General features: G+C 60.5%; 1 protein-coding gene across 1 annotated transcript; it reads right to left on the bottom strand.

Moving 5' to 3' along the window:
* Nucleotides 1–2,260: 2,260 nt before the first annotated feature.
* ZC3H12A (zinc finger CCCH-type containing 12A) lies at nucleotides 2,261–10,977 on the bottom strand. Its single transcript, XM_044237824.1, has 6 exons — nucleotides 10,902–10,977; nucleotides 9,624–10,076; nucleotides 5,089–5,228; nucleotides 4,593–4,827; nucleotides 3,931–4,037; nucleotides 2,261–3,793 (listed from the first exon to the last, which is right to left on the bottom strand). The coding sequence occupies exons 2-6, from the start codon at nucleotides 9,995–9,997 to the stop codon at nucleotides 2,919–2,921; spliced, it is 1,731 nt and encodes a 576-aa protein (XP_044093759.1). The 5' UTR covers nucleotides 9,998–10,076; nucleotides 10,902–10,977; the 3' UTR covers nucleotides 2,261–2,918.
* Between the last annotated feature and the right edge of the window lie 884 nt (nucleotides 10,978–11,861).

Here is an 11,861-nt window from a genome sequence, read left to right as displayed (position 1 = left end):
CGCAGCACAGCGGGGGGGAGCTCAGACCCGCAAGGCCCCGGGCTGACGAGCCACCCTGGAGCCTGGCCTTGGCTGGCACCTGCCGCGTGGACTCGGCCGCCCCTGTGGGTGCCCATCAGCCAGACAGTGGTGCCGCATGCAGCCTGGGCCTGTTACCTGCTGCCCACCTGCCTGGAGGGTCCTTCCCCCGCACCCCAAACACAAAAACAGCAAATGACACAGAGCTCAGCTCTGGTCAAGGGCCAAATGTGAGCCCTCGAATTCTCAGGCAGCCGGCTGGTGGGATGGGAAGAGGCGCAGGCACCTTACTGCTCCTTCCAGCCTGCTCCCGAAGCCTCGTGGCCTTTGTGTCCCACATGGTGTGCAGATAGAGGCGGGCTTGGGTTTGGCTGCTGGGGTGCCCACTGCTGAGCAGTCAGCCCACTGTCAGGCTGGAGGGATTCTTTGTGGTGGCTGTATACCTAACAGGGTTGGGAGGTGCAGGCTGAGGGTACCCCCTGCCTCCCTCCTTCTCAGGCCTGAGAGTTGTTGCAAAGCAGCGTCTGGGGTCCTTCCTTCTGGTGTGTGGAGCCGCGGCCCCACACTCGAGGGCCTGCTCCAGCCTGCCCTCATCTCTGGGACCTCAGGCAAACCACTCAGCCTGGCATTGCCAGTGGCCTTCCTTTGCCAGGCCAGTAGCTGATAATGAACTGGACAGTCTGGTCTTTTAGCTTCCTGTCCCATAAAAACAAACAAAGACCCACAAATAGCCTTGTAATCTGGAATACAGTACTTGACTGGAGAAAATATTTTATAAGGAAGGCAATGGCTTTTCTCAGTGCAAATAAAACCTTCCAAGGAGGCTGGAAGCAACGAGCATGGGGTGCCTTCAAGAGCACATGTTGGGGCTTCGAGATGTTTGCTGAGATCATTCTCACTTTGCGTCTGCTTCCTGCTTTAAATGCAGGCCTCTAAAGAATGTCTCGGGTGAGGTACTTGGGGTGGTGGGGCTCAGTCGGTTGAGCATCTGACTCTTGATTTTAGCTCAGGCCATGATCTCAGGGTTGTGGGATCGAGCCCCACATCAGACTCCCCGCTCAGCAGGGAATCTGCTGGACATTCTCTTTCTCCCTCTCCCTCTCCCCTCAAATCACTCTTTCCCTCTCTCAAAATAAATAAATAAATAAATAAATCTTTAAAAAAAAAAAAAAAGTGTTCAGGGTGAGGAGCATAGTTGGGGCCCAGTGTGTGGGGAGATGGTCACACCAGCATTCTCCTCAACATGATGCACAGATGTTCTGTGGTAAAGCAGTTTCTAAAAAAAGAAAAAATACAGATACTATAAAAGCTTCACAAACAATAAGTACAGATTAGGTGACATGTTCAGCTATAGAGTTATTAAAACTGTATTTTTTCTGTTTTCTCCTGCTGATGGTGTTTTGTTTGGGGACCATTTTTGATAGCCCAGCTTTTCACTTAAAATCTTTAACATTTATATCTCATTTTTTCACTGGAGAAAAGTGTTTTTCCTTCCTGGCTGCCTTCCTTCTAAGGGCCGCTGAGAGGGTTGAGATGGTGAGGTGAACATAGCCCACAGAGAGCGACACCAGAGGCCCCTTAGATGAGCACTGACTATGTGCCAGGCCCTGGGTCATGTGGCCAAACACACACTCTCACGTCCTCCGTACAATCCTGTGAGGTAGCTACCATTAGTATCTCCATTTCGTAGATGAGGAAACTGAGGCCCACGGAAGGGCAGTCACTGGCCCCCGGTGAATCTGGTGACAGAGCCAGTTCCTGAGTTTGGGACCAGAACCCCTACCCTCCCGCATGGAGGCTACCCCGGCGTCGCCTCTCCACGAAGCTGCCACACCCCCTGCTTCACTCTGCAGCTCTGCGTCGAGGACTCTGTAGTGTCTGGGAGGGTGGGGCCGGAGCCGGGCACCTAAGGGCTCCCCCACCACCCTCTCTCCTCAAACCCTCCCGAAAGCCCTCTTCTCAGCCAGATGGTTTTCTGTCCTCAGCTCTGGTCACAGGGCAGAAAAGGGGAACAACTGAATCCCAACCCCCACCCCCTGCCACCCCACTGCCTCAGGATGGACTTCAATTCCCCAGCCCTCCCCCACCCCTGCCTGTGGGTCCCCCCCACCCCAGGGCCTGGCCCTTGGCCTATTAGGAAGGCCCTGCTCCCAAGGGACCAAGCACTTTGAGTCGAGTGCACGCCTGCTGATTTTCCGCTGCGCAAAGCCCGCCCAACCCCCAAGCACAACCCACACCATCATCTCCTAAAAGGGCTCACACTGTACTTTATTGACGTGGTCAGGGAGGCAGGGACTTACAAATTTAACGTTATACTTGTACACATACATATATGCGTTCCCACTCTTGTGGAAGGGAGAGATGACTTGAAGTACAGAGGAGCGGAAGAGAGGGTGGGGGCAAGGAGACAGGCGAACAGAGAGGGACAGAAGGTGGGTTATTAAGAAGCATCTTGCTTACTAACATGAAGCCTGGTGCCCCGCGAGAGCACGGATGAGGCCTCATTGGCGTACAGGAGGGGCCCTTGGAGGGCAGGCACATGGTGCCTAACTAGCCAGCTGAGGCCGGCATCCCAGGGACGGGGCGGAGGTGGGGGGCCGTGCACAGGGGCCCCAGCCCAGGCCTCTGCTCCCCACCGCCTCCCTCCCCGCCCTCTGAGAGAAAGGAGGGTTTGGGCTTCAGCCACAGACTGATGCCTTTACGGCAGCGTCTCCTTAAACGACAGATACAATGTGCATCAACAGGGTGATCGCTCCTGCCCCACACGGCAGCTGGCAGCTGGCTGCAGGCGCCGGGTGGGCCAGAACCAATCCTACAGTATCTTTGGTTTGCAGGTTCCCTTCCCTATTTCACTCCTCCCACAGTCCAGCCTTGGGGGCGGCTGGCGCAGCACAGCTGGCTCACTTGCTGGGGTGCCGGGGCTGGTAGGAAAGGATCTCGGCAGCCAGCCGCTGGGGGTCCAGGAGCTGCGGGAAGCGCCCCATCACAGCCTCTACCAGGTGTGGGGGGAAGACCCCGCACAGCTTGGTGTACACGCTGGCTCGCTCCTTGGCCAGGCTGCTGGTCCCGCCCCACGGGCCCCTGTCAGCACCTGGGCCTGGCACCTGCTGGTCCTGCAGGACTGGGGTGGGCGGGGGCAGCTGGTACGGCTCAGACCAGTACTCTCGAGGTGCAAAAGCAGCCGGCGGGGGGGCATAGTCGGCAGGGACACTGAAGTGGCCGGCACCCACGGCCCCTCCAAAAGCAGAGAAGGCCCGAGGGGTTGGGAGCTCGGCCCCGTAGGGGCTGTAGCCGGCGTAAGGGCCCCGAGGAGGGCCGGGCTCACCAGGGCCTCCTCCGCGAACCCCCCACAGTTCTGACATCTGGCTCTCCAGGGAGCCGATGCCCGAGTCCAGACACTCTTGGGAGGTGTATGGGAGAGAATCTGGTGTCTGGGAGAATAGGTCTGTGGGCCCAAAGCTGCTGCCACTGCCCCCACTAGGGGGCAGGATCCTGCCCGCTGGGGCGAAGGGCTGGGTCAGACCCTCTCGGTGCGGGGCTGGGGATGCCTGGGCTCCCAGCTTCTTCCCATCCAGGCTACACTGCTCATGCTCTGTGGGCACAGAGCTGGGCTGGGATGAGGGTGAAGCCCGCTGGCCACTTTTGTCCTTGCCCGGGGCCCTAGCGGGTGGGAGGAGGGCGTTGGCGCGGAGCTCGTCAGCCACAGAGCGCTGTGGGCGGCTGGGCCGCTCCGGGTGGAAGAATCGGCACTTGATCCCGTAGGTGCATTTTCTCCCTGCAACACAGTGAGGACAGCTCTGAGCTGGGGGCGGGAGGCTCCAGGACCAGGGCCGGGAGAGGAAAGGGAGTGGCATGGGAAACTTGGGGTTGGGTAGTCTCTGAGAGGAAGAGCTCTGGGCCCATGTCTCTTACCGTAGGGACAAGGCTGCTTCCTGTGCTCTGCTGTGAGTGGCTTCTTACGAAGGAAGTTGTCCAGGCTTGGCCCATGCCGGCCCAGAGGGTCATCAGGGGGCATGAACCTGCAGAGGAGGTGGGAGGCATGAAGGGAACTTCCCGGGGCTGAGCTAGGGAGGGGGGCTGGACAGAGAGCCTCACAAGGAAGAACAAGAGGGAGTGCAGCTCCTAAAATTGGTGAGCATCCTGCATGACATCCCTCGGCCCCAGGTGGGACTACCCCAAGGGAGGGGAGGAGGCCCCAGCTGGAGAGGCCATTAGAGCAACTCTCCAAGGCCATGGGAGACCAGCAACCTGAAAATCCAAATCAAAGGCTGCATCCATCCACTGGCTGCTGATCAGGGGCTGAGTGCCAGGAACCACTAACTACAAACCATCACTGCTGCTTCTGCCCCACCCTCCACATTAACCCCCTCCCACCCTGTGCCCCCATCCCCAGCCTGACCTTCCTACCTGGTGCCAGGTCCCTCTCACTCCCAAAGCTGCCTGGATGCAAGGCCGTGGCCCCAGCAGAGCTCCTCCTAGCTACCCCCAACGCTCAAGGACACATCTGGCTTCCCCTCTCCACCCTGGGACCCCAGACCATACTTGACCCTGATCCCCAAGGACTAGGACCGTACTTGTCGTTGACGAAGGAATACATGAGCAGCCGCTCCTCAATGAAGCGCTTCCATTCCTGCCGCTCGCTCTGGAGGTCCCGGTACGTGTCGTTGGAGACCACCACCCCGTCAGACTCGAAAGCGAGCTTCACAATGAATCGGTCATCATAGCACACCACGCGCTTGCCACCCACGCGCCGAGACGGGGTGAACACCAGGATCTTTTTCTTCTCCAGCTCCCGCAGGATGTGCTGGTCTGTAAGACAGCGCCAACAGAGGTCAGGGCTGCCGAGGCCCTGGAGCTCCTGCTGGCCAGGCACAGAGGATCTGAACCCCAGGTGTCCAGCAGGAGGAGCTGAGCGCAGAGGAAGCTGGGGAAAGCAATGCCGGTCCCTGCTTGAGGCCTAAAAGCGGCTGTCACACCCAAAGGGTCGCTCCTGGGGAGAAGCCCCGCTGAGTGGGGTTGGAGGGGGCAGGATATCCCCTGCCCCCACCCCCCCTCAGAGGTGCTACCCACCTGTGATGGGCACATCAGGCCGAGGCTGCTCCTTCCTCCAGGATGGCACAAATACTGTGATGTCTGTGTGGCCCCGCTCCAGAAACCAGTTCACTGCCAGGAGGATGCCCCGGCAGGAGAACACTTCCTTGTTCCCGTGACTGGGAAGGAGAAGAGGGGCAGGGTCAGCCTGCGAGGGTGGCTGGCCCACTCTCCCGTGGCCCCAAGCGCAAAGGCCTTGCTCCCCAGCCCCTGGCCTGGCCTGGGTGGCAGGGAGGCCAGGCTCAGCCCACTGCCCTCTGGCCTAAGGCCTGCATTCCCTGCTGGTTCCCACAGTGTCCGGGATGGCCTGACCAGGGACTTTCCCTGACGTTCCATCTCCCGACAGTGAGGAGCCGCCCAGGAATCTGGTGGCACCCGCTCCCCATGTGGGGGAGGGTCAGGCTGCTTGCAACACACCTGGGGGTGGGGGAAAGGCTCCAGGAGCCTTCTGGTTCCTGCCCCGCCCGGGGGTGCTGGGACCACGGGGACACGGACGTACACAGGCACACTGAGTCACCAGTCCTCCCTCGCCCCGCTGGGTGGTGCTGTGGGTGGGGGTTGGCTGGGACAAGCCCCGGCTAACTGGAGAGAAACCAGATTGCTCCGGATTAAACCTGGATTAAAGTTCAGTCCCACACAGGCCCCAGGGCTGGGACTGAGGAGGCTGAAGGGGAAGGAGGCACGATCCACTGTCCCACATAGGGCAGCCGCTGACCCAGTGGGAGAGGCGCGCAGAAGCCTTTCAGTCTGAAAGTGAAAGAGCCTTTCCTCCCAAGACTGCCAATTCCCCCAAATGCCTAGACTGCTCTGTGCCCTCCTAGCCCCTCCTGGCAGGGCAGGAGCAGAGGCAGAAAGGCCATCTGGAAGCCACCAGGGGACTCTCTGTCAGGAGAGATGGGAGGTGGGCCATCCCCCTGCTGCGGTCTGACAAGGTCACCCCCTCCAAAGGTTGCTGGATCCAGAAGCAAGCCTGGATCGGCTGCTGGCTTGCTCTGGCTCAGTTTCCCTAGCTGAAAAATGGGCCTGGCAGTCTGCAGGGCCCGTGTCAGTGGCTTCACTTTCATGTCTGCTTGAGGCCAGAGACAGTCCAGCAAAGGGAGGTTCCAGCTGGCTTCCTGGGAGGGTTGAGGGGTGGGAGCTCCTGGGGAACCAGTGGCTGTTGTAGAATGCCTCCAAGCCCAGGCTGCGGGCCCTGTACGAGGCCAGCTACAGCTACTCCCCAACAGCCCCCGCCCCTCAGATACTCATATTTGGCAAATAAAACAGAATAAACGTTACACAAAAGAGGCAAGTCCATGGGCAACCACATCCTGTGGGTGGCTGGGGTGGGGGGAGGCTGGTAGCTCGAGTCCCAAGAGAAGGGAGAGATGGGAGCAGGGTAGCTGGGGGCATGGAGGCTGTCTGGGGCTCCCAGTCTGAAGGTCTCCATAAATTGTAGGGGAGGCAAAGTCCAGCTGAAGGCAGTGCTCATGCCCACCAGGTGGTGGGGCCTCCCCACTGTCCACCAGCCTGTTTATAATGAAAGTTAACATTTACTGAGAGCAGGGAGCCCTGCCCTGATCTAAGAGCTTAGCAAGGAATCATCAGCAGGCTTCTGAGGAGGGTCCTATCATTAAAGGCTCCTCTCCCCTCCATTCCCATGAGAAAACTAATCCACGGAGCACAACCAGTTGCAGGGACTGTGGAACAGGGATGCAGCCCAGAGCCTATGCTCATTCTCAGGCACAAAGCACCAACCCTGGCTGGGGAAGGGGGGCAGATAGGGCTGAGTGGGCACCAAGCTCCTTCTGGAGGCCAAATGGGTCCCACACCTGCTTTCGTCATCCTTACACGGCCACAGTGAAGGCAACTGGGGATCCAGAACTCATCTAAGGCTCCCCGGCTAGCGGGAAGGGGTAGAACTTGAACCCACATCTGGGGCTCCTGGCTTGCCTTCCTAGTCCTAACAGCAAGACCTGAAGTTTGTGCAATAGAAAGAAAAGCTCCCCAATGTGAGCCCAAACAAAGTGTTAGGGGGTAGGGACGGGCTGGGAACAGGAGACAAGGATGCATCTGGCCAACTCCAGCTCTTTCTCAAGACCCACGAGAAACGGCACTGCCTCTGAGAAGCCTTCCAGGACCTTCCAGGACCTTCCAGGATAGCTCAGATCCCTGGTTTCTCTTCAAATGCCCAGTGCTTCTCCTGTCACATTCCACCCCCCCACCCCCCCACTCCCTGAGCCTCTGCTGCCTCCCCACGACCATGGGAATGTGATCATCCCCGGCTTGGCTCCCTGACTCAGGAGAGCAGCCGGTGCACACACACCCACCATCCCCATGTCTGTACACACATGTGTGCGTGCACATGCCCCATCCTAGCCAGCATCTGTAAACTCAGGGATTTAATCCAGGAGAGTTACTGCCTCTGGGCATGAAAAACCTGTGGTGGGGACAAGTCTGCTCGCAGCTGTCCTAGCCCCTAAAATACTTCGCAGGCAGGTAGTCAGAGTCCTGCTCTTGGAAGGAGCTGAACCCGAGGCAGTTCCGCAGGTCAAGCCAGGGCAGAAGTGCCTCGCTAGAGCTAACTTCAGTCCGTCTTGCTGTAGTGAAGGAAGCTCTGCTGGCACAGGAAAACCAAACATCCTCCCTCCCCACCGCAGTCCTGTTTGCCTAGAAGCTCAGGCACCCCCAGTCCAGCTAACTAGATACTGGCTAAGTTGTGGGAGGACGTAGGGCACTCCGGCTAGGGTGCTCCCACCCAAGGACAGAGGGCAGGGCCAGGCCAGACTAGCCAGGTGAAGAGATCTGCCTGGGCTGGGCCCAGCTAGAGGAGAAAAATTCCCTTAGAAGGAAACAGAGGTGAATTTCCCCACGATTTGCATACGCTGGGGGCTGGCCTGCCTGCCCTTTGGGGGGGGAGGGGGCAGCAGGGCAGGAACCCAGCGGCAGCAGAGACAGGAAGTCTGAGGCTGGAATTCCCCTCCTGCTACAGCCCAGCTCAGAAACCCCCCCGCGGCTGTGCCTCTCCGGGCTGGCTCCTCCGGCCAGCCCCCTCCTCCCGCCCAGGCCCCTCCTCCTCCCGCCAGGATACAAACACACAGAACACATGGCTGTCCCGGGGCCGGGGGGGTGTGTGTGTGGCGGGAGATGGTCAGCGCAGCCTGCCCAAGGCTCCAGCGGAAGAAGTCACAGACCCGCGAGGCTCCTGGGCCAGCCACAAGCTGCTGGAGCCAGAGAGGGGATCCCTCTCAAAGCACAGATTGTGACCAGCTGCCGCTAGCATGCGGGAGCCAGCTTTATCCAACCTAAACACGGAGGATCAGCCCATTTCAGAGGCAGGAAGATTGATCCCAAGTTGGCAGAACAGGGCCCCCTGCACAACGGCTTGACCCGGGACCCGCCTGACTGCTGACTGCTGACTTGACCCAGCTGGGTTGGGAGTGGGCGGGGCCAAGGGCATTGAAGCCTTAAGAAGCCCCCCACCCCTCCCAGGGGGACCCCTCAGGGCAGCCAGGGAAGGAGCCTTCTCCAGACCCCCGACCAAGGGCGGGGCGGGCCGAGGCATGGAGGTGGGGCTCCTTGACCACGCCCACCAGAACTTTTCCCGGTCTACGACCCACCCAGCCCCGACCTAGAGGGCGGGGCCTGGACTGAAGGGAGGTCTGGGCTCCCCAGGCTCAGCCCCAGCGGGGCCACCGGGGTTCACCTGACCCCATTCCCTGTAAGTCTTGGCGAAGAGGGGAGGACTGCTGGGGTGGAGTCCTGGCTCTGGCCCTGGCGGGGGGCTCGGGGGACTAGGCCCAGTCTAGCACAGGTAAACCTGGCTGTAGCAGAGGTGACCCAAGTCACAACTGACCTGCCCCCCCACCCCCATGTAAGCCAGATCCTGGGGGTCACTCTTGGTCACAACGACAAAGGTCCCAGTACCTGGGCCTACTTCCACAGGAGTCCAGGTCTGGCACAAGGCCTCAGAGGCCCCAGATCCCGAAGTAACAGTGGTAACAGCTACTGCTTGCTGAGCTTGGGTGTCTGCAGGCTCGGTGCCTCCTCTCCTCACAATGTCACCTCAGTAGGGGTTAGCTGGGTCTTACTGACAAGGAGAGAAAGCTCCAAGACATTAAGTGACCAACTCCTACACGGGAGAACTATAATCCCTTACACCATACTGCTTCGTGTCTCAGGAGAGGAATTAAGACTGAGTGTTGGTCTTTAGGGAGAGATAAAAAGCCCAGGGTGAACATCAGAGACAGGGGGACCCGGGTTCGAATCCCAGCTCTACCACTTACCAGTGGTGTGTGCCCACGGGCACATCTTTGAGCCCCTGTCCTCATCCCTAAAGCATTCCTAACAAACCCACTTCCAAGAAGCCATAAGTATTAAGGGAGAGCCTCAGTAAAGAGCTTTCCCTTCCTCTCGATCCGTTTGTGAGAACAGTTCAAATGCTTTCCTGAAGGCCCCTCTACCAGAGATGCAGAGACATAAGGCCATCACACCCCACCACAGGCCCTGGCCTTGGCCCCGGAAGTGACATGTACCTCATGGCCACGTTGCTCCCGTCGATGACCACAGGTCTCAGGTCACTGCCCTCCTTGTTCTCCTCTGGTGCCGAGGGTTCCAGGGTGGGAGCCTTGGGGGTGCCCCCACCCCGGGGGACTAGTGGGGGCTGAGTGCAGGGGTCTGGGGAGGCCTGGCGCTCCCGCTCGGATGCTGACCCATGTTTGACCAGCTCGCCCAGCACTGTGTTGGTGTCAGCCTGCACCCCCAGTTTCTGCAGGACACTGTGGATCTCAGCAGATGAGTAGCCAAGCTTCCGGAAGAAATCAACCTTCATCTGCAGCTCCACAGCCGATGTCTCCTCCACGCTGGGCTCCTGAGCTGGCCTGGGGGAACCCAGTTCCCACAGACTCATGGTGGGCTGGCTTTCTGAGTGGACCTCTCTCCACCTGCCACTCACAGTTCACACGGGTGGAAGGCACCTGTCACAGCTCCTGTAGGACAACCGTAAGAATTAGAGATGGATGGGAGTGGCACTCTCTCCCACCCCTCTCCAGCCCCTACCCACCCAACAGGTTCAGGCTACACAGGCAAAGCCATCTGCATGTGTCACCTCTCCTATCCTCTCAAAAGCTGTCCTGGCTAGGAGGCATCATTCTCACTATATAAAGGATGAAACTGAGCCACAGACTTCAAGAACTTAAGGTCACCCAGCTGTTAGCTGGTGGCGCAAAGACTCGAACTTGGGCAGTTTGGCTCCACCTCCTACCCCGCCCCCAGGCCCACGGCAACCCAGGGGACCCAGCAGTCCTGGAAGGCCTCGCAGGACGTCGCCGCGCCCCCACAGCTGCTGGGCGGGGCTCTCGGATGGAAACCCGAGGTTGGAAGTGCGCTCGGGGAGGGGGGAGGGGGTGCCGGGGGCTTCCCCGCTGAGGCCATCGCCTCCGCTCGCCCCGCGCTCCGAGCCCAGGCCCAGGAGGCGCAGGGCCCGCGGCCGGACTCGCGGGCCGGGAAGGGGGAAGTTTCCGGGAAGACCCACCCGCGAGAAAAGTTGCTGGGAAACTCTGGCTGGCCGCGGGGCGCGGGTGACGCGGAGGCTGTCCCGGCCCCGAGCCCCGCGCTCTCTCGGCTCCCCTCTGGACCTTGCCTCTCCCTCAGACTCCCCCAACTTAAACTAAGTTGGCGGGGTTCCTGGGGACCGGCGAGATCGGGGGAAACCCGCCCCACGTCCCTCCCCTCCGACCGGTCTTAGCCGGAGCCCTCCCCGCGCCGCCCGCCCTTCCCCGGAGACCGTGCCCCCGCCCCGCCGCGCGCCTCACCCCTCCGAGCGCCAGCCTCGGCCCGCGGCGTCTCCATCGGGCCGAGTCCTGGGGGCGAGGCCGGCGGCGCCTTTATACGGAGCGCGCAGGTGGCGTTCGGCACCGTGACGCGGAAGCCGGGCAGGGGAGGCGGTAGCCGGCCCGGGCGGTAGGGGGCGGAGCGGCCACCGCCCCTTCCTGCTCCGCCCCCGCCCCGCCCCTCCCCACCCCGGCCCCGCCCCCGCGGCCAGAGGGCTGCCGCCTACCGGGCCGAAACGGGGGGGTGGGCAGGGACGCGCGGGCAGCCGCGGAGGCAGCGCCTCCGTGTGCCCGGCCGCGGCGCATCTCCCCGCAGGCGTCAGGGAGGCGCGGGCCGGGCCAGGTGCACACGGCCACGCGGGGACCGGGTCGGCCGTGCACATTCAGACCCAGGAGCGCCTGACAAGTACGCCCCGACTGAGCCCGGTACAGTCACGGTCGCGCTGAATGAATCAGGTACTCAGAGGTCGATCCACCCATCGCTGGAGGTAGGTCCTTAGTTGCAAACACGGGCACCTTTCAGACCGATCCAGGAGCACTGAACAGGTACACCGTGACTGGAACAGGGACACACAGGTGGGGCCGTGGTGAGGACACTTAGCAGGATAGGAAAGTACAACCAGGAAGTACACAGTGGCCGAGGCGAAAAACTTGGCAAAAAGGTCCGTTTACACCAATCACCAGGAGTGTTCACACGGTATTCTCTTGCGCCTCCCGCCGTGAGGATGCTCTTAGGACCCAGGTCAGGCAGTCATGGCCTCCCATTGCAGCACAGCACTTTCCGCTGTTTACCCGTGGCCGTAGGTGAGAAAGACAGATTGCTAGGCCCATTTTACCCTTGAGAAATTCAGAAAAGGCTTAATTGCCCTGTCTGGAAAGGACTGGAAGGAGGACCCGGGGCTTCCATGCCAGGGCCCCAGGAGCCACCTTTGCCATTTTTGA

This window comes from Neovison vison, chromosome 2 (assembly GCF_020171115.1).
Source record: "Neovison vison isolate M4711 chromosome 2, ASM_NN_V1, whole genome shotgun sequence".
NCBI lineage: Eukaryota > Metazoa > Chordata > Mammalia > Carnivora > Mustelidae > Neogale > Neogale vison.
Note: the sequence above shows the minus strand (reverse complement) of the source record. Positions and strands in the feature narration are given on the sequence as shown.